General features: G+C 51.1%; 1 protein-coding gene across 5 annotated transcripts in view; it reads left to right on the top strand.

The window, feature by feature from the left end:
• The window catches only part of ATP2B4 (ATPase plasma membrane Ca2+ transporting 4), a 101,212-nt gene that overhangs the window by 31,628 nt on the left and 44,105 nt on the right, over window positions 1-25,479 (top strand). For all 5 annotated transcript variants that reach the window (XM_055334247.1, XM_055334245.1, XM_055334246.1 and 2 more), the window contains one exon: window positions 14,606-15,272. In XM_055334247.1, coding sequence (XP_055190222.1) covers window positions 15,080-15,272 — 193 coding nt within the window. In that variant the 5' untranslated portion in view covers window positions 14,606-15,079. The remainder of the gene's footprint in view (window positions 1-14,605; window positions 15,273-25,479) is intronic.

Genomic DNA, 25,479 nt, shown 5'->3' with positions numbered 1-25,479 from the left:
TTCCGGAAGTTTGCAAGGAAATTCCTTGGCCAGGTGGCCCTGCTTCACGGGCAGCCCCTGCTAGGAGGACATGGTAGCATTTTGGCGCTTGAGCATGTGCTGCCCCATCTGGCTCCTTTGGAAAAAAGAGTGAAAGAGTCCTGCCTGGGGGGCCTGGGAAGGTAGGGTGCTGTTGTTGGCATTAAGGATGGCTGATAGGATGGGCTTCAGTTCTGGGGATCAGCACCTCCATACATCACTTCTGGGGATGGTTGGCTCCCGGCCTTCCTTGCGAGCAAAACTCAGAATCTTTGGAGGTCCTTGCCTTTCCCAAAGCAGCTCAACTTCTGCTCCATTCTTCGAGGCTGGCTGGGCACTTTAGAGAGAGAAGTTGCTTGTCTTCCTATACTTCCTAGGTTTATCTCAGCCCCTGAGAATTGCCTTAATATCCTGTTAAGGGGGGCCTTCCACCCCAGCCTCCCCAGAAAGAACGGGAATTGTCAAGACTGTCCATTTTCTTTCTCCTAGAATTTTCTGTGACCTCCTCAGCATTTTACCATATCCCCCTCTTGTCTTGGCTCGTGAAACTATTCCCATGGGAAGAAAAGGCAGTTCACCCTCCTACCCCTCTTCAGAGCCAAACCTCTGTTTGTTCTCTCGGAAACCATGGAAACCTGGCCTAAGAGGCCACTTCTACCATCTTGGAAGTTAATGTCCCAAAGCCTCACACTGACAGCTGTGAGCTCTCTGGGCTCTTTCTTCCAAAAGGGGACAAGAGCCTCTGATCTTTCAGATGTGCCAAGAGGAGAACGTTTCAGACAACCCAACCCCTTCTCACAAGCAGGTTAGCAATGGGAGTGAGGTGTTCTGTAGAGTCTGGAGTATAAAGACAGGCAACACTATCCGGGAACCCTGAAGAGCATTCTGAATCCTGGTCTATGCTTATTTTGCTCCTGCACGTTTCTTCTCCCCCCTCCTCACGCTTCCTCAGCTACTCGGAAGACTGGTGTTGGAGGTGGTTATCTGTTAGCTTCTACCGACTGGTTTTGTTTTTTTTTTTTCTTTTTCTTTTTCATCTCCTCAACATGTTTGTCCTTCTTGCTCTGGTGCTACCTTTTAAAGCCCAAATCGGGAATCCAGGGAGCCACAGTGATTAACTGCAGGAGCCCAGGAGAAGAATTCCACAGCCTTAGACGGCAAAGTTTCCAGGCCTCGCTGCCCCGGGACTTCCCCCTCGGAGGAGTCCTCTTCCTCGGGCTGCCTGCAGGAGGAGGGGGCAGGGAGAGCCGCTGATGTGTCCTCAGCTTCTCCTGGGACTTGGCTGCTCGCACAGGGAGGGTTCAGGGCTGAGACCCTGAAGGGAGAGCCCTCCCCCGCTTCCCCCAGCTGGCCTGCCGAGAAGGATTGTTCTCTGGTGATGGAGAGCTTACTGATTTGGAGCAGCTGGCCGGAGTGTGCGAGCCTGGGGGGGGGGGGGTTGCTCCTGTAAGCTTTTACAGAAGCAAACGTTGGGCAGATACTGTAAGACGCCAGCAGAGGTCTGGCTCTGGTGGGTCACGGTCCCTCTGTGAGTCCTCGAATCCTCACAAAGTGGTTGGGCAGAAGGCAGCCGTGTCGCCAGGGAGCTGGATCCAGCCTCCGTAAGCCTGTCCCCTACGCATGTGTTCTACACTCCAAATGAAGGTGAAGTGGGAGAATGGAGCTATCTTGTAGCTTGTGGTTGGAGAGCACTAGCTGATTGTGTTGGGTTCTTGACTTTTCCACTTCTGTGGGTGCTTTGAGAGGAGCCAGAGTCAGATTGTGGACTTAGGTGCCTTTCCGTCTGTCCAGCTCCCAGCCCCTTCCTCCGTCAGGCTGTCTTCTTACTTATGCCAGACTGGGAATGTGGCTGAGCTTGCTAAACCTAACGTTAGCTTTTAATCCACTGAAGAGTCGTACCCTTTCTTTTCTCCCATCTCGTTAGGGCTCCTCACTTCTGGGGCCTCCACGTTGGCCATTTGCCTATATTTCAAGCACAGTTGGATGCTGCATATTTCGTTTAGCCAGGCAAGCTGCAGAGGCTGTGGGAGGATGCAGATAGACTCAGAGAGTTCATTCTGTGTGCCCTTGGTCCATTGCCCATCACCCCAGAGGCATGGATTGGCTCTGTGTTGGTGCTCACTGTGACAGCCCCACAAGTGCCCAACTGCTTCTCAGCATGCCACTGCTTGAGCCAATGTGCACTGCACCGGGTTGATCGGTTCCAGAAACTACCACATAAGGAGAATGGAATTCCATCCAATCATGCTGTTGCAGAAGATGTGGAAAAGAGAATGAGAGATTCTGAGACCGAGATAGATGGGGTGGGGGGAGCTGGGGAGGGAGGGAGAGAAGAAAGGAAGGAGTCTGGTAGACCAGGAGAGAGGGAGAGATGGGAAAAGTGATATACACACATACAAAAAAATAAAGTGAGAAGCTTGGAAATGAGGTATAGGGAGGAAAAAGTGAGATCCAAAGAGTTTGGTGCTGGGTATTTTTTTCTATGATTTCTGGCAGCACAGTGCTTCAGAAATAATCCCGAAAGAATCCTTTTTTGCCACTTCCTACAGGCGTCCCCACTACCATCACCATCACCACAGTTCTCCCAGGCTTTTCTTTGGAGGTACTGCAGTGGTGTTTAAAATACTGTGTGTGGGAGTTTAGAATTGAATGGGTGTTGGGAGAGCTTCAGTTCTTTACCTTTGCCTCTCCCTAGTGAGCGAGCAATTTCTGCAATGATAGCTGGTCTCCCTCTGCCTGCACCGGAAGAGCCCTGGGACTGTGACCAGGGGAACAAGAGAGATGCACCAATCCAGTCAGTCTTCCAGGACCCCAAGAGAGAGGAGGGGGATATGGAGCAAGTGGTGAAGGAGTGTTTCTTAGGACTTCCAGGTCACTGATTCTCTCTGGAGATGGAGTCTCCTTCTGGGACATCCATGCCTCTTCTTTCCTTGGAAGGGAATGGAAGCATACTGGAGCAGAGTAGCCTGGTTCATTTATTAAGTCCATGTTAGGTCAGGCACTGGCCCAGGGGCTGGGATAGAGAGGTAAGGCAAGCGTCCCGCTCACCTGGAAGAAGAGGACGCGGCACTCTCCACTTTCTCTCCTCTTCCATCAACAATGGCCAGCTGAGGCTGGGTCACTTCTTTGCCTGCCATTTGTGTCTTCAACAATGGGCTCTGTGTCTATCACCATGGATCTGGGCTTTTGTGTGAATAGATGTTCTTTCTAGCCCCCCCCCCCCCCACGATTTTTGGAGGCTTCATCTACCTTGGAGGTCCTGAGACATGTCTGCTTCTCTTTGTCCTTTTATGTCTCTCTCAATAATGGCCACTTAGTTTGAGTTAATATCCTGAGACTTAGGAATAGAAACACCGGTGCCTGGGACACCAGCCTTGCCATCGGCCTTCTCACTCTCAGCTGTCCAGGACAGTGCCCCATACCGGACTTTTTCCTCTTCTCCCCCGTCCTCCCTTCTTATCCTACAGGCACAGTGGGATGCTGATGACAGTTGGTTTGACAGGCTTAGAAACCACAACCACTCTGCTCTTTTGACCCCAAGGTACTGCCAAGACAGATTTCTGTCCCAAGTTTTGACTTTCCCAGCAAGCCTTTGTCAGCTAACCAGGGCTGTCCTGGGGCAGCCAGGGGTGCTTTCCTGATGGGAAAGCAGCAGCTTCCCCCTTCTCCTGCCCTCTTCCCGTCTCATTGGGTGGTTTCCCTTAGTATCTTTCCACAGTTACGGCGGCATCGGAAAACATTCAGTTGGAATCGGAGATGGAAGGAACTGGAACAGTTCGTTGGATTTGCTCTTTTTAATACTCCCCTAACTTGATTTTATCTGATTAACATACCCATCAGCAGTGGGGTCTTTCTGATCCCTCCTCCTAAGGATATACCAAATCCAAAAGAATCCGGAATAAGGTGGGAAAAGAGGGAGATAAAATCCTGGAGCATCTTTTGTATTCCCTCCCGCTGTTTCCGGAAGGTGACTCCCTCTTACTTGGATGTCATTTAGTGATGGGCAGCCTGTAGCATGTTTGTCAAAGTTGGTACACATATTTGGCTTAGGGGTGTGTGTGTGTGTTTACTACATGGGCTAATTCCTTCCTCTCTCTGGCCCTTCTTGAGCTGCCCTATCACCCACTGCCCATTTCTTTTTTCTTATTTTTCACTTCATTTTGGGTTGGACGAGTGGAGGAAGCAGAAGGCCACAGTGACCCCAGCCAGTGGCTACTCTCTGATCACTCCCCACCTCCTCTCCCAGAAACCTTTCCCATGTGCTGGTGCCTTGAAGACGTCGTGTGTCCGAGGAGGAATCAACCTCACTTCTGATTATCTTTCAGCATCTGAGCTTTGAGTGCCAACTCCTTGGTACCAGCTAGGGGTCCTTGGTATCCTGACTACGACTTCCCATCTTGGGCAGGGTACCCATTCACCCCAGAGCTCCCTGAGGGCTGAGAATTGGATGAAAGTTCTCTGCATAAGTGGGGAAACACGGGTCCCCACAAAGGCACCTCTTGAGTCATTCCCTGCAGACCTCCAGCCAGGGGGATGTTTTGGGGCTCCTTTTCCATGACTTCTGGTGGGATCCTTGGTGTCTTCACCCTGATGACACTGGCAGCCAGTGGGGGCTGATGGCAAGAGGGCAGGAATGCTGCTGGCTGGCGCCCACCTTTAACAAAAAGACAGGAGACAAAGTGGCTTTGTCTCCTTTTAATATTATATGTGGTGCAGAGGTGAGAGGACACGAGTTTGGCCTTGCTCCTTGAGGAGCCAAGGCACAGGCCTGTATAAGCGAGAAGCCACACCGCCCCTGCTCGAGATGAACGTATCATCCTCTTCACTTCAGCTTTCCCATTCCTGGCTCAAGTCCTAAGCTCGGTTTCCCAGCTATACTCTTTTTTGTTCCTGAGGAAGTTGCGGTGGCTTTTTTTTTTTTTTTTAAGTCGTATTAGGGGGTTGGGGAAGGAAAGCTTTATAAGTAAAATAATAAAAAACAGACCACTCTGCCATTGCAGGCACATAAATAGCTCCACTGTAGCCCGGCTACACACTTGCTTTGCCATAGCAACCTGGAGCGGGTGTTTATAGCAGCCTGTCACCCCGACAGGAAAACAGCTGCTTCTCCCCCAGCTGCACTGGCCATGGCCTGGGCCTGGAGCAGCAGGCAGGACCCCCCCAAGGGGGTGCGAGGGTGGGGGGGGTTGGCGGGGGAGGCTGCCAGAGGTCCAGATGGGCCAGGGCAGGAACACTGGGAGAGCCCAAAGCGGGTGGTGAGTGTCTTGGGTTTGCACATTTCCCATCACCTGCGTTAGGAGCCCTCTGTCTCCTATCTCCTGCTGTGGGCTGCAGGAAACGGGTGCAGAGGGTGCTCAGCTTCCCCTGAACCTAGGAGAGGCCAGGGTGTTCTGAAGCTCAGGGGTAGCTTGTCTCAACTTTCCAAATAAAACTTGGCTCCCGTTTGCAAGTTCCGGGAGGTCCTCTTAAGTCCATTTTCTCGAGGACTCACAGGAGAGAGGCTTTCCTAGGGAGGATTGTGGGTGCCTCCAGGAAGAGGGGGTGCCCTGAGATGAATGGTGAATGGGAGCAGAGGTCAGCACCCTGGGAGAAGGAAAAGCAGGAGGAGGTTTGTGACAAGATCCTCCCGTGCCCCTCTGCTATCAGCCTAGATCCAAGAACACTGCCCGAACTGGGCCCCTGTTCAACGCCCACAAAGTACATTAAGCTGGTGTTGCGGGAGGTGCTCGGGATGTGGTTGTGGAGACGCTTTCTAACCTCTGTGGGGTGGGTCCTCAAGGTGTGGGTCCCAGACCAGCCATGGCAGCCTCCCCCGCCAACCCCCCCCCACCCTCGCACCCTTGTTAGAAACACATATTCCCAGGCCTGCCCTCACACCCCCAAATCAGAAACTCTGGGGGCAGCAGCAGGGCCCAGCCATAGGTGGTGCCCACCCCCGCAGGGATGCTGATGCTTACCTGAGCTTGTAGACCACGGCACCGAGGCAGGCTGCAAATGCAGGGGACAATGGCTTGTCCACTTTCTAGAGCCCAGGGCTGGCATAGTGGCTGCTGTCTGTACAGTTAGTGAACAGGAAGGGCAAAACTGGGCTGATGGGGTGACATGTTATCAGGGAGTGCCCCCGGTCCCCTTTCCTAATGCACGCCATCCTCTCAGGGGTAGAGCCCTTGCTTATCTGCCTGGAACTTGCAGGAGATGGGTGGGTTGAGGGAAGGGCTGGGGAGGCATGGGGGGTTCTCTGTGCTCTGTATAGGGGAGACTGCCATGAAGGAGAGGGGGGTGATGGGACTGTCATTCAGGCCTGACGTCCATGTGTGGTACCCTGGCTGCTGTCTGGGTCATACAGGAATATTACTCCCTCCTGCTCAGCTCTGGTGGCAGAACAGCTGCCGGCAACACTCCCTTCTGGTGGGTGAGCTGTGGCCTCCTTAGTCCGAGGTCAGGGGTCTCCCCACTCCCCTCCGAGGGCTCCACCAGAACCTGACACCTAGGAGCTACCAGATCCTGCTCCAGTACCCAAGGGAGATTGACCCTCCTCTCCCTCTCCACCGGCCTGGCATGACTCCGCTGAAATTTGTTTCTAAAAATAACACAAGATCCAATCCAGCTGCTAAAAAGCCCCTTTGTTCTCTTGGAACCAAAATGTGGCAAAACCACAGAAAGCAGCCCCAAGAAAGGCAATGTATGTTGCCCAAGAAAGTATATGTACTGGACGTTTGCGTGTCACTACCCAAGGTCTGTGTCCTGTCCCGGTTCTGGGGAGCTGCTCCCTACTTGGGTGTGAGAAGCAGAGACCCTTGCAAGCCCATATCCTGAGCATTCACCATGAGCAGGTGGGAGGCTGCCAGCACCCCTCTCGTTAAACAACAGACCTTCTGCATGGCACTGTCACTCCCACCTGAAGTTGGCTCCTGGCCTCTTTAATCAACTGAAGGAAGTGGTCGGGGTTATGGTTCCATCCTCCACATTTTTTAAATCTACAGCTTGCTGTGAATGCTCCCCCACACCCATTGGGTCACAGGAGGCCACAGAGGTGACCAGGCCAGTATGATTCAGATTCTGTGGAAGAGGGTACTTTCCCCAGGTCTCTGAGTCTGAGGGACTGCCCTTTCTCATCTTGATGTATTGATGCTATTTTAGGATAGAGCCAGAGGGGTGACACTGTACTCTCAGGCACATTCGGCTTTAGCATCCCAACCCATGCCCTGAAGCTTCCTGTCTTCATCTCGATGGTTCCTGGGGCCTTTGACATGAGCTGAATCTCAGCAAGCCAGATGATTAGGAACAGGCTACCAACCTTGGATCGATTCTTGGTATCACTGTGTAGAGAAAGTTTGTGCTCTCGATGGGCCCTACATTCCCCTGCCCCCGAAGGCATCAGGCCCAAACAGATAAGTTTGGTCATCAGTACCATAGCATATTTTAGACAATACAACCCCTACAGGACTGCAGGTTTTCAGGATCCTGGTATGTTTTGCTTTTCTTTGTGTGGATCTCAGGTACAGAGCAGGGAGCCTACCATACCATCCGTTCATGGCCCATTCATTTTATCACTGGCCCATGCAAACCAATTTGTGTGCTCACTGTTACCCCCCATCCCACATCTATCCCCTTCTCTGCCCAGGAGCAACATTCTAATGGGCTCGCATATATCTCTTTGTTTAAATACATCCCTTAAAATGTCTAGCATCACTTTAGATCATGTGTTTTTGTGTAAGAGCTATTAAAGCACTCCGCTCCACCCCAGTAATATTTCTAAGATCACTAGTGTTGTTGTGTGTACATCTGATCTGGGTTTCCAACTCTTGCATAATATCCCCTATTATCTAGCGCACATATTCTGCCTCTCACTGGACGAAAATCCCAGGTTGCCTTCACCACCAGTAACGTCCCAGTGAACGTCCTTACGTGTGCCCCCTTCTGAACTTGCATGATCATTTTTTTTTGGGGGGGGGGTGCACCCAAGAGTAGGTGATGAGTCCAGGGTGTGCATAGACTTAGTTTTAACTTAGAAGTACAAAGTGACTCTGGAGAAGAAGGGAGAATTCTGGATCCCTGAGGCTCAGGGTTGGAGGGTGACACATTTTCTCCAGAAGGATGCTTTGATTCTGGCACTACATTTCTGCTGTGGAATTGAAGAATCACTCAGCATGGCAGATGGGGAGGAGAAGAGAAAGCGAGAGATTCTCATGTATACTACCTCCTAACTGGGAAGTGATGTTCTCTCTTCAGGAAGGGAGTATCCTCTAGAACCCAGGTCCTGGGAGCTGGCTGCAAATTAGCACCAGGTTCCAGGACCTAGAGCAGGACCACAGGTCACATCATGCCATCCTGTGGTCAACGTGGAGGCCTGGTTTTGGTGCCCTAGCCCCCACTTGGCTTCCTGTCATGGGCATGGCTTTGGGGGATGATGATGGGTGATGCCCACCACATAAACTTTAGCCAACGTACTCTGTCTCTAAATTTCTTCCCACATGCCTCCAAAGGGCCTCAATAGACTGAGAACTCAGTAGGCTCAGTAGATACTCAGTAGACTGTGTGTGCTCAGGCCTGCTTCTGCAAGCCGGTGGGCGTTGGAGGAGCAACCAGGCAGGGCAGGCACGGGGAGGAAAGGAAGAGCCCAGCGCCGTGGTGAGGATGGCTGCCAGACCTGAGTGGCAAGAACTGGCAAGAGTGGGCTAGGATCTGGGTCAAGGAAATAAGAGGCCTGTAATGAGGAGGGAGCAGATAAACCTCTGTGTGGGGTTTAGACCTCCAGAGAGTAGGGCCAGCCAGGGATGTTTCACTCCAGGCAGCCATATTTTTCATGCCATGTTCAAGCGCTTACTGCATTTTTTGACAGGGCATGGCCCTCTCAGAAGCGTGGGAGTGGCTGAAAGGAGAAGTAAAGCTTCGGAAACTGTAGGTGATGGAACAGGAAATGCCTCTTCTGGAGACGGGAGAGAGAGAGAATCTGGAGCAGGCTCTGTCTCAAGTCACCACTGAGGAGGTGTTTCCCTGACCTGTTTCAGAGCCTTTAGGGCTGGCTCTTGGACAAGGGACAGAAAAGTTTGCGTGGACCTTCTCATCAGGCTTTAGGAAATAGAGCCTTTTTCCTTTTTGTCACAGGATTGTCCTTGTCGGGATCCCTGGGTGGCGCAGCGGTTTGGCGCCTGCCTTTGGCCCAGGGCGCGATCCTGGAGACCCGGGATCGAATCCCACGTCGGGCTCCTGGTGCGTGGAGCCTGCCTCACCCTCTGCCTGTGTCTCTGCCTCTCTCTCTCTCTCTCTGTGACTATCATAAATAAATTTAAAAAAAATTTTTTTTAAAAATTAAAAAAAAAAAAAAAGGATTGTCCTTGTCCTTGAAACAGGGTGGCTTGGATTCGGACTAGGGCGCGAATCCTGGCTCTCTGAAGCTCTGTTTCCCTGCTATAAAACGGCGGTGCCCTCCCTACTGGGCTGTTGGTGAGGATTCAGTGAAACGATGTATGTAATGATGGTAAGAGCCACTGCGTGTGGAGCAACCACTACGTATCAGCCACGTGCTAGGCACTGTGCAGCACACACGCATGTGCCTTTGTGTGTGATTTCCCTCTCATTTCCACACAAAGTGCCTACGATGGTATCTGGCTCGTTGTGTGCGCTCAACTAATATTCTTTTCCTTCCCTTCCAACCCCCCAGCTCATCCCTTCCCTGTTGCTGCAAATAGGGACGAAAACAGAGCCTCACTTGGGGGAGGGAGCCTCGGGATCAGAGAAAAGAAAGCAGCCCCCTCCCCTCCACTGTAGGTTTCATTTTTCAGTTTGGTGCCTTCTGTGGTGCAACTGGCCCGCTCCCCCAGCCCCTTCACAGTCGTCCTTCCTCCACCTCTCAGCCCTGCATGACAGTGACCCATGGTGTTGGCATTCCAACCAGAGCATCTCTGAGTGCTCCCACTCACCTCTGAGCGGAGGCTCTTGCCTGATAAAGAGGACAAGCCAGGGGCACCAGACTCTGCTCTACCGAGCGGCAGCCCTGCTTGCAGCCTGGAGGCCAGAGCTGAGTATGGCCCTTATTATTCCAGGCAGGTCCGGCTGCAGTGCTGAGCCAGCCTGGTTCCCTAACCCCTGGCCCCTCCTGCTTCCTTTCTCCTGTTTCCATTCATACTTCATTTCCCATGCATCGTGCCAGATTCAATAGCAGCCTTTGGCAGGGGCGATTCAGAGGGTGGGTTCCTCTCGGATTATCAAAAGACCCTCCTCTGTGCCCTTACACAGGAGCTACCCTTTCTCCTCGTAGTCCGGGGATGGATCTCTTCCTTAGCACTCGGGAAAGTTTCCAAGAGTAAGGGATTCCTTGGACAAAATTGGAGGAAGCAGAGTGTCTCACTATTGTTTATGGTTTGGTGGCTTAGGGCATGAGGTTCTTGTCTCTGGCAGCTGTGTCAGAACTTGCTAGCAAGCCTCACTGCGGACTGAGTTACCGTGAAGTGTGGGGTGGTTTGCTTCTCAGGTGTGTATTGGATCGGGAGAGGGTGTGTTTCAGCCCCTGTGATGTTCTGTAGTTGATTCTGAAAGAGAAAGAGCAAGAGGAAGAGTCAGCATTTTCTCTTAAGTGGAAAGGGGTATTTTCTGTACTCCAGGGATGCTGCATTTTAACGGATCTCTTAGAAGTTTGTCAAAAAATGAGGAGGTCCAGGCTCAAGGGGAAGAGTAAGGGGGAACAAAAAGAACGCCAGACGGCCAAGGGCGCTGACTTGCCAAAGGCCAGATCATTTCTTACCTCGTCAGACTGCAGTGTCTTCATCTGTGAGGCGGGGGGTTCCCAGCAGTCCTACCTGGAACTGATACGTGACAGTGTCCTCACAGGTCATTCCAAGTTGCAGAACAGATGCTGCAGGACTTTGGGAAGGAAAACGTTGCAATGATTCAGTGATCATGTAGAGTAACACAATTCCTTGCCCCTGAAGGAAGCAGTGGTGGGAGGGTTTGCTCTTCTGTCCTATCATCCTTTACGCTGACGAAATGCTAGAAACTGGGAGTGAGAACATACCTTACCCAGAATGCCCCGAGCTGGATGACTAATCCTGACCTGACAAGAGGTGGTACCTCCCAGGCGCCTTGAGCAGTTGTGTCTGAGGCTGAGGCTGAGGCTGAGGCTGTGTGAGCTCCTCCAGATTACTCGTTGCCCGTTGCCTAATAAGGATAGGGGCTAGGCGGCCTCCGCAGCTGCAGAGAGCTCACATTCTAAGAGAGACGCATGGGTGCCTGCAATGCCTGCGAATTCCAGAAGAACTTCCATAGAGATCCCACCTTAAGCCAGGGCCCCAGCTAACACTGCCCACTTTGTGCCAGCAGCTCGGTGCTTGACCTTCTCTGTCTCTAAAGCAACCTGAAGCAGACAAATCTCATTCTTGTCCACATGCCCCATCAGTTTTGATCTTAAGTGTCCCTTTCTCATTGGCTGCCTACGTGAGTGAAAAAAAAAAAAAATCACTCTTCTTTGGTATCTTGAGGGGAGGGGTTCAAAGTAAGGAATTCTGACTCAGACTGTCCTTCTTTTCTAGAAATGTAAGGCCGCCTCGCCTGGTGGCATTGCCAATGGTTATAACCTAGCGGGTGGTTGTTGCTACTGAAGCTGCCTTGGGATTTTCCTTGTGTGTGTGTGTGTGTGTGTGTGTGTGTGTGGTGGGGGGGGGTTGGGAGTTCCCTCTGGCAAGGAAGGATGGAGGGGCACATGGAGCTTGCCCTGCTTAAAGGGCTAGATCCCAAAAGTTCATTAAGATCAAAGTAAGGGGATCCCTGGGTGGCGCAGCGGTTTAGCGCCTGCCTTTGGCCGGGCGCGATCCTGGAGACCCGGGATCGAATCCCACGTCGGGCTCCCGGTGCATGGAGCCTGCTTCTCCCTCTGCCTGTGTCTCTGCTCTCTCTCTCTCCTCTCTCTCTCTCTGTGTGTGTGACTATCATAAATAAATAAAAAAATTAAAAAAATTTTTAAGATCAAAGTAAGCCTTCTCCCATCACTCAAGACGCTGGGCATCCTTCATCCCAGATTTCCAAGCACTATTTCTATCTCTCATTCTGGTCCTTCAGCACTTTCTTAGGATGGTGTGAAGAGGTAGGGCTGATTTCTCCCCCAGGTAAAGGTGGGAGGAACTGAGCCCTAAGGAAGGCATGTGACTTGCCCGAAGGATGCCTGGAAAGATGGTAAACCTGGTTCTGCATCTGCTACCAGGTATTCAACAACAACAACAACAACAACAAAGTAGCCTGGTGCCCGCCGTGTGCAGGCTACCTTCAGACACTCGGGGATACAACAATGAGCAAGATGAGGGCAGACCTTTGCCTTCAAGGGGCGTATATTACAGTGGATGGGAAGAGAAAAAAGTCAAATCTGATTTCTACCTTAGCACTCTATCAGCATAGTTTTCGACATCCTCTTAAAAGGTTAAGGAGTTTCTACTTAAGGGTCAAGATGGGGCTTCTGACTGCTATGGCCCTTCCCAATGCTTCCAGGCTCAGGCAGGAAGCTGAACCGGCGGGGACAGTCTGCGGTACCACCTCTGCCCCTGTGCCAGTCAGGATGAAAGGACTTTAATGCACTCCTCATATTCCTGCTGGACCTCTGCTCCCCAGGCTACTCGGCGACATCTAAAACAGAAAAGCAGATAAAAAGGGAAAAGAAAGAAAGGCAGTATGATATTTAAAAAACAATAGCCACAACCCTGCTTGCTTAACCCCCTGTAAGTCGGAGTCGCTCTAAAAATCTCTGGTAAGGGACACCTGGGTGGCTTAATGGTTGAGCATCTGCCTTTGGCTCAGGGTGTGATCCTGCGGTCCTGGGATCGAGTCTGGCATCAGGCTCCCTGCAGGGAGCCTGCTTCTCCCTCTGCCTGTGTCTCTGCCTCTCTCTGTGTCTCTCATGGATAAATAAAGCCTTTAAAAACCAATCACTCAATCAGTAAATCTCTGGTAAAAGGAGGAGGCAGAGGGTGCCACTATGGGAGAGAGGAGTGTAACCAACTCTGTCCCCTGGAACCTGCCAGGAATAGGATTGATGGGAGTCGGCAGGAATTTTGACCACATGGGATTCTTGGAAAAGTGACTAGTAAAAGAGGCAAGCCCTCATCTGAGGGTTCTCGTGCTTCTTTGTTCACCTTCTAGAAGGGCGGGTGTCATCGATGTATTGGAGAAGGACTGGCCAGAGCTTCTTGCCACCTCCTGGTTAACTGAACTCAAGTCACTGGGGACTGTTTAACCAAGGCCGGGCCCCCATGTTTGTTCTGGTGCTACAGTCAGGAAGAGCCCCTTCACAGTTTATTTTTAGTCCCTTCACATTGACATGATGTGGGGACATCTGGGTGGCTTGGTCCGTTAGGCGTCGGACTCTTGATTTTGGCTCCGGTCACGGTCTCAGGGTCATGGGGTCAAGGCCCCATCAGGCTGCGCATGGAGAGTGGAGTCCGCTTGGGATTCTCTCTCCTGCCCATCCCCTGCTCTCTCTGTCTCAAATAAATGAACAAGCAAATAAAATAAGTGGCTGATGCGTGGCAGTGGGTCCCTCATGACTCACAGGAGCTGCTCTCTAAAGCTCAGGACAGGGCAGGAATGAGCCTGGCCACCTCCAGCCCTTTATATCCTCACCTGTGCATGGCTCTGTCACTCGCCCTAGTCAGAGGGGGAGCACAGGCCTCTCTGAGGGGAGAACTGCTGATCTGAGACCATCTGGTGCTCACTCACACACCAGCTAACACTACCGTCCGCTGACCTTGCCATGACCCTGGGCTCGACCCGAACCAGTAACCATCTTACCCCTGCCACCCCAAAGAACTCGAAGAGTCACATGCTTCCAACTCTCGTCCTTCTCCTCGGAGGCCCTTCTGTCCCCTTTGTGTAAAAAGGCTCCACCCCGTATCTCCAATTGCCGGAGCACTTTATTCTCCCTTCTTGGACAGAATGAAACTTTTCAGAGGGGTTGGGGCTTAGCTCCAAGATCTGAATGCAGTACCTGACCTGCTGACCACCACCGCAGCGGGCTGCAGGATTCCCCTACAGCTGGCGACTGAGTATTCTCAGGGGTCCCGGAAGATTTGGGCATCATCTACCAGGCTTTCCTCCTGGTCTGTGATGTGAGTGTCAGGTACGGGGTGCTGGGTATGGGTGCAGGGTTCCGGGACGTGGGTGGCAGACTGACGGGCCGGCCTCCACATCACTCTGGTCCAGCCTCCTCTTCTGACCTCTTCACCCCCCCCCCCCCCGTTAGAGGCAAAGGTCATAGTAAAGGGTCTCATAGTGAGGCCCTCAAGTGATTAGACAGGGAGAGCAAGAGACTCTTGGAAACTTATTTCCAAGTTCCTGAACCTGCCGGATCCATGTCACCTGGCTCAAGAGCAGCGTGATGGGGGGACTGGGGCGTATGTGACGTTACTTCTCTACATGGCAGTTTACAGCTGCTGGGGCCTCCTAGGGAGGAAAGGGCCCCTCTGGAGTCCTTTCACTTAGCTCAGCTCGGGCATCAACTGTCACCTAAACCCTCGTGCTAGAATGAGTACCTCTTGCCCTCACGGATGCTGGATCCTCATGGCCTCGCTAATCGTTTTTGTCTGTCTTTGAATCTTTGTTCCAGAGACCTAGTTGCCAGTGGTATCCAGGGAGCCCTCCTCTTCCTCCTCCTCCTCCTGCCGCCTCTCTACCACTGCAGTTGCTGGTTGTTGCTAAGGTGACCTCCATGGTAACATGCACATCCTGTTTACACCTCCATCTGGGCAAGCTGGTCTAAGCTAGGAACCTACCTACCCTGGACAACCACTTCCATCACTGCCCGGGGACCCCAATCGCCGTGTCACGTGGTCCGGCTTCCACTCAGTCCCCCCATCCTCTTCCTCCTCCCGCTGCCAAGCTTCCCACACAAAAACGGATCTGGGCCAGAGGCCGCCACCCGGAAGCCTCCTACACGGGATATAGTCCCGTCTCTTTCCTCACTGGGTTCCCGGAGAAGCAAGAAGTAAGAAGAAGTGAGGCAGGAGGGCGGGGGCTCCCGATCCGTTGAAGGGAAACCCCACGTTTTCTCTGGTCGAGGAGCCGGGTGACGGCAGGCGAGATGACGGACCCAACGGAACGTGCTTTGCCGGCCAACTCGGTGGTTGAGAGCCGCGAAGGGGACTTTGGCTGCACAGTCATGGACCTGAGGAAGCTCATGGAGCTGCGTTCCACTGATGGGGTCGAGCAGATCCGTGTCCACTACGGAGGCGTCGTGAGTCTCTGCGGTAGACTGAAAACCAACCCTGTGGAAGGTAAAGGCCATGTCAGGGGCGGGGAACCGGGGCACGGCGACCAGTGTCCGAGACTGCTGCTTCCCCAGCTCCTGGAGGAGGCAGTGAGAGGCCCCACTGGTGTGTGTCTGTGTCTTTTGAGAAAAGTGCAGTATTGGAAGCACGGAAGGGGTGAGGCCGTGCAGGGCCATATCTTTCCTAGAGGTGGTGCTCGCTGAAGATCATCCATTCTTCCTTTTTGTCTACCAAGGTACAGAAAAGGAGACTGTGTGTTTCGGTTTTATTTATTTGTTCATGAGAGAGACACACACACACACACGAGAGAGAGAGAGAGAGGCAGAGACACAGGCAGAGGGAGAAGCAGGCCCCATGCAGGGACCCCGACGTGGGACTCGATCCCGGGTCCCCAGGATCAGGCCCTGGGCTGAAGGCAGATGCTCAACCGCTGCGCCACCCAGGGATCCCCTGTATTTCGATTTTACCAAAGTTCATGTTAGAGATGCTTTCATTAGTAGACAATCAGGCCTCTAATTCAGTATCTGTCTCTGATTACAAAAGAATTTAAGATACGAGTCTACTCCTCACCGATCTTACCATGTAACTGGGGAGAAGGGGCACAAAAGAAGTGAATGCGTCCATCTACCCGATGTGACACTTCTCTGTCGTGGACACTTAGAAATAGGACGGGCAGTTTTAGGGTACAGAGTTGTACCTGCCCTGTCTTTTGATTATTCACTTTGTCTCATGTCTGGAAATTATCGATGACTTTTACAAGCCCGCCTGGTGCCCTTTTAATATAGTTCTTCTCAATCTCTTCTTTTTTTTATTATTATTTTTTTTTATGATAGTCACACACACACAGAGAGAGAGAGGCAGAGACACAGGCAGAGGGAGAAGCAGGCTCCATGCACCGGGAGCCCGACGTGGGACTCGATCCCGGGTCTCCAGGATCGCGCCCTGGGCCAAAGGCAGGCGCCAAACCGCTGCGCCACCCAGGGATCCCTTCTCAATCTCTTCTTAAAAGACAATGGGAAACCTGGCTTCACGCTCGCCCGGCTCAGTTCAGGGGCCTGATAAGCCGTGTAATATAAAATTTTGCCTCATTAAAATAGAGACGGAACCAAAGGACCTATACATGGTTACAGCATCTCTGCTCCAGGTTCTTACCTGGTCCTGTCAGTGAGGCAGGACATAGCTGAGTAGCGTAAGATAAAGCAAAGACATTGCCCTTTAGATGCCTTCAGCCGCTTGAGGTGTGCTATCTCTGAGATCTTCTTCGAGGCCACATCGTATTTTTTGCCAAGTCTAAGAAGTTTTGACCCGTGGCCAATGCTGTAAGTTTGCGACTTGGAATCTAGACTCTTCAGGATTAAAAAGAGAGATAGAGAGAGTTTTTATTTAGCTATCTGTATATTGCCCATGTCTTGTTTTCTTGGCAGTCTGCGGGAGCTGCCCACCATGTTCCCTTTCCTTCTAGAATTCAGTTTCCTCTCATGAGTTCAAACACTAGCTCTGCCATTTACCAGTTGAATGTCACTGAACAGTTTACTTAGCCTCCCTGAGTCTCTTTCTTCTTTGAAAATGATGTTAAGGGATCCCCGGGTGGCGCAGCGGTTTGGCGCCTGCCTTTGGCCCGGGGCGCGATCCTGGAGACCCGGGATCGAATCCCACGTCGGGCTCCCGGTGCATGGAGCCTGCTTCTCCCTCTGCCTGTGTCTCTGCCTCTCTCTCTCTCTGTGTGATTATCATAAATTAAAAAAAAAAAAAAGAAAAGAAAATGATGTTAATACCTAGCCATACAGTTATAGGAACTAATCCATTGGGATTATATATACATATGATGTGCGTACCGTGCTCAGGCTTATCATGGGTGTTCAAAAAATGGGTTGTCTCAGATTAAAACAGAGCCTGTGTGTGTGATACCAGATCTGCCAAAGCGTGAGTGCCCATGGAGTGTAATGCATTATTTCCTCTAGAAAAGCTACCATAGGGATCCCTGGGTGGTGCAGTGGTTTGGCCACTGCCTTTGGCCCCAGGGCGTGATCCTGGAGACCCGGGATCGAATCCCACGTCGGGCTCCCGGTGCATGGAGCCTGCTTCTCCCTCTGCCTGTGTCTCTGCCTCTCTTTCTCTCTCTCTCTCTGTGTGACTATCATAAATAAATAAAAATTTAAAAAAAACAAAAAAACGAAAAGCTACCATAGCTCCTGGGCATTTCTTCCTTTCACTTCTTGATGTCAAAGACATCTGGTTAGGATGGCAGCGCTTAGCCGCTTTTGCAAGGCTTGCTCTTTGCCTTCTGGCTAGAATCTAATGACTACCTTTTGGGCACTGCTTACTTTGTAGCTAGATTTCTTTATTCTGACGCTCTTCTAGTAGTATCAGCCTTAAATAAAGGCTATCCATATTATATGTTCGATGAGAAATACAGGAGCTCAGGAACACCTGTCAGAATTTAGGCAGGACCTTTCTTTTCCCTTCTTACCCCATTCTTGATCACTGTGGTCAGTTGTTTCTCTCACAAAATGAAATTCAGGAGTCCAAATCAGCTGGAACCTGGGAAAGCTCCTAACAGCAGGATCCAGACTTTCCTCCCAATTTTCCAGCTCCTTTCTTGTAGCTGCTACAGTTCTTCCTGATTCCCAAAGAGCTTCCATTCCCAAAGGCCATCCTATATTCCACTCTAATCTCAGCTTCAGATAGCAGATATTATATATGTAGCTAATGCCCTTCGATTCTTTCCCAGTCCTAGTTTCTGACTGAAAGTTGAAAGCCACGCCTTCTGATGGCAGGTGCCTCTGCTGCTGCAGACCCTGGCTGTGCCTGAACCCCAGCACCCCTACCCCTACCATTGGTGCCATTGTCTGCTGCCATCCCCCTGCTTCCTTAGATCACAAATCTGTATCCCGACTTGTTTCAGTATAAGACTTACCACAGGGCTGCTCCTGGAGCTAGGGAGGCAGGGTGTCTGAAAACAGCTTTTCCATGGATAATATTTATTCCCCAGTGCCAACAGTTACCTCCTCGTGTGTAAGAGGAATAAAGGCATAGAAAAGGACACACAGAGGAGCTATGACACGGAAGTCTCTCGCCAGGCAGAGGTGATGCTGAGCTGTTTAGTGGGGCAGGCTGAGAAAAGAGCATCACTATCCCGGTCCCTCGTTGAGCAGCAGATGCTATAAAAAGCCAGCCCGTTCACTGAAGACCACACTGAGGTGCCTGACACCCTAGCATAGTTTTGTCACCCGTGGGAGGCCCCTGCGGACTTGAACACCACGGTATTTAGAAGAAGAAAGAAAGAAATCCACCTGGTGCTTGAATGCTGTCGATTGGAAACCTGGTGACGTAAGACTGGGGAGATGGGTTCCCAGACTATGACCCTTCCCTTTCATCCTCTGCTGGGTTGACAGCATCTTTTGTGTAGATTTGGTAGACTGTGTTAAACCACAGCTACTAGGGGGCCTTATGGAACTTGGAGTTTATAATATTTATGACCCTAATGTGGTTTTATTATTCTACATTTACACAATTGTAGAGGCAGGTGAGATTTGATTCTACTCATCCCCCAAGCCCCCTTCGAGACCCAAAGGCTTGAATGACTCACTTAACTTCTTAGGTGAAGTAAACATGATGGAATAGATCTTTCTTTCTTTCTCCCTTTCTTTCTCTCGATTTTATTATTTATTTATTTATTTATTTATTTATTTATTTATTTATTCATGAGAGACACAGAGAAGGAGGCAAAGACATAGGCAGAGGGAGAAGCAGACTCCCTGCAGGAAACCCGATGCAGGACTAGATCCCAGGACCCCAGGATCATGGCCTGAGCCAAAGGCAGATGCTCAACCACTGAGCCACCGAGACACCCCTAGATCATGTTTTCTGACTGAGTCCATGAATGCTCTCCTGCCTCTTACCCTAGAGCAGCAACACAGAGAATCTCAGAAGGAGAGATGATTTTAAAAGTTTGTTTTATATTTCAGTGCCTGATAAAATGTCTAATTGAGACCCAGTGCTAATATTAATGCAATGATGGCTTATGTTCCCTGAGTACACGTGGCTGGTTGGAGCAGGAGCAGGAGCAGTTGCCCCACTGGCCGAGAGCTGACTAGATGCAAGGCTGCGGGGAGGTGTTCAGCTTCCACAGCATTCATTCACAACCAGACACAAGGCTGAGTGTGTGTGTAAGAAAGCGGAAGGAAAGTTAGGGAAACGAGATGGGATGGGAGAGCCGGGAAAGAGGATACAAGCTTACGTCTCAGCAACTAAAGGCCTCAGGCTTCATGGCTCTGTCAAACAAAAGCAGAGAGGCAGGGCTGAGGCTATAGCTCCCGAGTGAGTGAGCTACATGGCCTAGGTTTTATGTAGGGAAAATCTGAGCATTTCACATCAGTGCAAGTTTCTTAGTTGGCTCGCTTCTTTCTTCATCCACTTCCTTCTATTATCTATTCTTTCTCCTCTCCATCACGCCCCATCCCCCAGCAAGCTCTCCCTCCAAGCCCCAGAGAGAAGAGTGTTTGGATGATACCCCCTGGAGGATACGCTTTTACCTTTCCAGTGGCTTTCTGTGGTGGTTCGGTGAACAGGAGAAAGCTTTGTGACTCTGGAGTGGGAATCACTGTGGCTTAGGGGGAAGAAAAGATATTTTCCCGAGTCTCAGTCTTTGTGTGTGGTAAGAAGAGACAATCCCAGTGAGATTCTTTGGTCTAGGGAGAAGGTTGTATGAATTCTTTCTCCGTAGAACTTTCTCCACATTGGTCCTCAGCTCTGCTTCCCTTTTTAGGAGGAAGAATGATGTCTTCTGAGGAGGAGCTAGGCCAGCAATTTGGAGGAAGGTCTGGGCCCAGGCCAGAAAGGGCAGACAAGGAGAGCCCTGACTTGACAATAAATCATTGCCTGTGGGCTTCTCTCAGAAAGCTGTAGACAATTTCTATGGATTTGGATCAAGAAGAATGGTGGTGGGAATTTCTATTTCACTTCTCTCTGTACCCCTGTGACTTCTTTTCTCCTCTGCAGAGCTGAGGGCCTCTCAAGTATACAGAGGGCTTCCAGTTCCTTTGCAGCCACGTTTCTTTTTTTTTTAATTTATTTTTTATTTATTTTTATTTTATTTTACTTATTTATGATAGTCACAGAGAGAGAGAGAGAGAGGCAGAGACACAGGCAGAGGGAGAAGCAGGCTCCACGCACCGGGAGCCCGACGTGGGATTCGATCCCGGGTCTCCAGGATCGCGCCCTGGGCCAAAGGCAGGCGCCAAACCGCTGCGCCACCCAGGGATCCCTGCAGCCACATTTCAACACACATTTAACATCCATCAGGTACTGGGGACACCTCGGTATTTACAACAGGCACGGTTCCTCCTTCCTTAGAGTTGACAAGAGGATACAGTAACTAAGGCAGTTTCAGAAATACTGTCACAGTGCTGTGGTGGGGAAGAGCTGAGTGTGATGGAAGCATACAAAATGGGCTCTTAAGCCAAAGGGACTGCAGGGAGCAGGAAGGGACTTAGAAGGTGAATATGGACTCCTGTACATCCGATTGCCTGGGGAAGCTCTGGCCTGGGCGTGCTCACCACTCACTGAATGTCCCAGACATAAGGTGCAAGCATCTTTGCCTTGCACAATTACTGAGCAGCCACTAAGTTTGGGGAGCTGAGATTCTTTTTACAAGCAGGAGGTGAAAGAATCTGTTTTAAGACAATCCAGCTCCCCCCCCCCCCAAAAAAAAAGACAATCCAGCCCAAATTACAATCCTGGTTCATTAATTGTAGGATTTAGGGTAATAGTTCCTGCCACCTGAAGATCTCTTGCATTCCTGTTCCCAAGCCTTTTGAGGTCAGCGGCATGTTCTACCAAGCATTGTCCATTTTTCTACAAGCTGGGATATACAGGGATGGGCCCTTCCTCCATGTGGCAGACTGAAATTTCCAGTAACATTTTCAATCTGCAAAAAAAAAAAAAAAATTGAACACATAGCCCCAGTAATGAATAATAAATGTTTACCCACAACACTACAGCATTGCTATTAGTGCTTCCAACACTAGTATCGTTTACACAGTAATATAGGCAAGAAATTAAAGTGGATGACATAAGGCACCTGGGTGGCTCAGTCAGTTAAGTATCTGCCTGCAGTTCAGGTCAGGATCCCAGAGTCCTGGGATGGAGCCCTGCATTGGGTTCCCGTCTCAGTGGGGAGCCTACTTCTCCCTCTCCCTCTGCCCCTCCTCCTGCTTGTGCTCTCTCTCTCTCTCTCACTGTCTCTCTCAAATAAATAAATCTTTTAAAAAAGTATTTTAGGGGCACCTGGGTGGCTCAGTTGGTTAAGCATCTGCTTTTGGCTTCAGGTCATGATCCCAGGGTCCTGGGATCAAGCCACACGTCGGGCTCTCTGCTCAGTGAGGAACCTGCTTCTCCGTCTCCCTCTGCTGCTCCCCCTGCTTGTGCTTGCTTTCTCTGTCAAATAAATAAGTAAAATCTTTTTTAAAAAGTATTTTAAAAAAATAAAATAAAGTGGATGAAGTAATATAAAAAGTTCTGGTATTTCTCCCACACTCCAGCAGATGGATGCATGCGCTCTACTTAGAGACCATAGCTTTAGAGAATGTTAGTGTTGGGGGGGGTAGTAAAAAACCAGGCAAGTGAATATGGGATGGGAGGGATGTGAGAGGAAGAAGGCAACTGGAAGCTTTGACATTTTCTTCTATCTTTAGGGCATGTAGCGTGTTTTAGAATATCTGTGTTGAAGAGCTCGTCGATTTCAGAATCCAGTGAAATCCTTCTCTTTCCTCCAGCCTCTGCCCTGTAGCCATCACCTTGAACTCTTGCCCCAACTCCCTAAAGGCAGTGTATGTGGGCATGGCTGCAGAGATCCACAGCCTGGGGCACTCTGCCCACCATGCTTTGGGCAGATCTATTAGCACTGCTCTGAGACGTGAGAGAGAATCAAGCCAGAAGAATATCTTGGAGGGAAGTGAAAGGGTGCAGGTGGGCAGACCAGCTCAAACAGCCAGGAGGCAGCTACGCTGCGATGTGAGTATTTGAGGCAGGTCCAGTAGCTTCATAAAAGAAATACTTGGTACTTTATAGAGGGGTGGGAAAGGCCTCCACCAAACCCACGGGAAGCAGCATCAACAGCTGGAAGGAGGAGGGTCAGTGATGGAGAAAGAGGCGGGTGAAAGCGCCCCCCTCCATTCCTCCTCCCCCTGCAGGGAATTCCATGTTGCATCCTGGGAGTTCCCTGTCTGACTTGAGTTCGGTGCCCAGGGCTGAATGAGGCCAACAGTTGTGTGACAGCTCTGGGTCTTCTCTTCCCAGCCCAACCCCAGGCTCTGCGAATTCTATTCCAGCCTCCTTGCCCAGAGCTGGGCTCCTGGGCAAGCTGGCATAATGCTGCCAGGCAGTACACAGAGAAGGCTTGATGGGGAGAGGGGATAAGTCTTCCTGGGCCTGAGGCCCCTCCCTGGTCTGCTCTCTCCCCTTGCACCAGGCCAGGAATCCTTTGTGCCGCATCCCTTTGGGAGCTCAGCAGAAACTCTCGCAAGCTCCCTTGTGTTTTTGAACTTTCTTGTTGCCTTGCATGGAACATCAGCTAGGGGTGGGGAGGAAGATAGCGCTCCCTCCTTGGCTGAGGCAGATGTTTCGTCTACCCTTGGAAGTAGGGCTTTTGCTCTTTTTATTTAGCTCCAAGGTGTGAGCACCAGGGAGCATGACACTGGAGGGAAGCACACGCACAGTGTAGGAGCCAGTGGCCAAGCAGAGGGCTGCGGAGGGCAGATGAGGGAGCTTGCTTTCTCTGTGCCAGCCTTGGAGTGGTCAGAAAAGGCATAGAGCAGAGGGCCAGACAGAGAGAGACGTCCCCTGCCGGAGCTGCTGGATTTTCTGAACCGAGAATGACGAAAAGACCATTCTTCCCTCAGTCAGGCATCCTCTTGCTGTGACTCTGGGGAGATGGCTTTATCTCCAGGGGCTGGAAGTCCAGCAGAGGGAGAGCACATCTCCCAGCTGTTAGTGGTGTTAGGCTGGAGAGGGGGACATAGCCAAAGTGCTCTGCCTCCTCAAGAGGTGGCATTTGGTTAAAGCCTGTGGTCCCTGCATTGTTTTTAAGCTCCTCTCCCCCTTAGCCCCCAACCCAAGGCTTTTACGGTAGGACCTGACAAGTATTCCTTTTTTGGACCTGAAACGTGTTCTGCTATCTGTTCTCGTATACCAAGGAGGACTGCCTTCGAAATAACCCAGAGAAACCTCTCCCTTGTGCTCTCTGTATGGGAGAAGATTCTGCTCTCTCTTTGGCAAAGCACCATAACGCAGACAGCTGGGAAGTCCCTCGTGATGTCTAACCTAGCCCCACCCTTTCTGGGGCTGAGCTGGTTCTCATAAGGGGTCCTCTGCCGACAGTCCTTGGCGTCCTAGGGAGGCTGGCCCTGGCCCTTCCCTGCTGGAGCCAGGCCACTGAGGGCTGTGCTGCAGCCTCTCCTCCCAGGCCCTGGTTCCCTGTACAGGCTCCCAGCAGACATAGATTTTCCACTGCTGCTTTTCCATCTCCTGCCAGCCTGGGCAGGGGCCGTGTAACTCCCCAGCATGGGGTGGGGGCGATGACTTCACAGCCTGACATTCTCGCCGCCTCTCCCAGCTCATGTGTTCGGTCTGGTTCTTAGGGCCAAAAGTACTCCTGATTTGGGTGGGGCTTTTTCTCTCATGTTCTTGGGGACAAAGATTCCTCTCATTTTTTAAAAAAAAAAAAAAATGTATTTCTAAGGGAAATCCTTTTCCTGTGTTTCCAGCATTCTCTCCCTGCCAAGTATTCCTTTCCCTCTCCAGGAAGTTGTGTATTTGAGAAGCAAGTGCAGAGATCAGGGGCTAATACTCTCTCTTTGGCTAGACAAGTATTTATGTGAAATTACTGCTACAGAGAGCAGGGTCCGGGAGCCTCTGAGGGCAGGAAGAATGGAATGAAAAGCCCAAAATTGGGGATTGGCTGAGCTCCCAGTCTGGCATCGCTTTCCTGTGTCCGGCCACATGTCAGAGGAGGATTCCCAAGGCTACTATGCTGACAGCCAGTGCAGGCCCTCCCTGCCCCCAGGTACCCTGCTGGGAACTGGGACAGCCACCTGCCAGTCCTAAGGTAGCCACCGTGAGAGCTTAGGGTCACTTAAGGTGGAACAGACAGATAAGAGAAAGTGGCAAAAACACAGTCAGTGCGTGACTCTGAGAGCAGGTTCGCGTCTAGGCAAGAGCAAGGCCTGAGCTTCTTTGTTTTCCTTAATGGGTCTTGCTTGGTTTGCTCGGGCCCAAAAAAAAGGCCATCATGGACCTTCTCTCGAGTATAAGATCCATAGGCCGGACTCGGATGGACCTGGCGTCACCATCTCTAAGCACTGGAAAAAAGACAGGACTAATTCAATTCAGCCCAGTTGTGAACAGTGGGAACGGGGCTAACTTGCTCAGAGGCGCAGAAGAAAGCAGCACATGGGTCGCTCTGTCTCGAAGGAAGCAGGGTGACCAGCCATCCTGTTTGCCTGGCACACGGGGGGTTACGGTTTCCAGGAGGCAGGAGCTTCAGTGCCCAAACCCAGGAAGCCCCAGGCAAACCCCAGGCAAACAGGGACCAGTTAGTCCCCTGGAATGAAGCCTCAGCGGAGCGGAGCGTGGCTGCTTCCACACCCCAGCCCTCTCCACGTGTAGGTTGGCATCCAGCTGCTTCCTGGGGAGTGGTGTAGACTGTGCTGCATACTAACCAAGTGGTTACATAACCTCTCAGGGCCTTAGTCTGCTTGTATGTAAAATGGGGTTAACAGTAGCTGCCACGCAGGGTTTTACAGTGTCTGAATGAGAAGACACGAATGGGCCTGCTAAAGCATCTGGCACATAGTTATCACTTAAATGTTAGCAACCTGATTTATTACTCATTCATTCAGTTCATTCCACAGATTTGTACGCGTACTATGTGCCAGGCACTGCTGTACACCTAAGGAACAGAGACAAAAATCCTGCCCTTGTGGAGAAGGATAGACAGACACAATAAATGGATGCGTCATATAATGTATTAGGGAGAAGACGTCTGGAGAGGACTAGTTACACAGGATAAGGGGATTGAGAATCCTGGAGCAGAGAAGCCATGATATTCAATAGGATGGCCAGGGTCGGCCTCAGTGAGAAGGTGACATATGTTCAGAGACCCCAAGAAGATGAGAGAATAAGCCCTAGCTAGTGAGACAAGCTGAGCAAGCAA

Source organism: Nyctereutes procyonoides, unplaced genomic scaffold (assembly GCF_905146905.1).
Source record: "Nyctereutes procyonoides isolate TBG_1078 unplaced genomic scaffold, NYPRO_anot_genome, whole genome shotgun sequence".
NCBI classification, from domain to species: Eukaryota; Metazoa; Chordata; class Mammalia; order Carnivora; family Canidae; genus Nyctereutes; species Nyctereutes procyonoides.
Note: the sequence above shows the minus strand (reverse complement) of the source record. Positions and strands in the feature narration are given on the sequence as shown.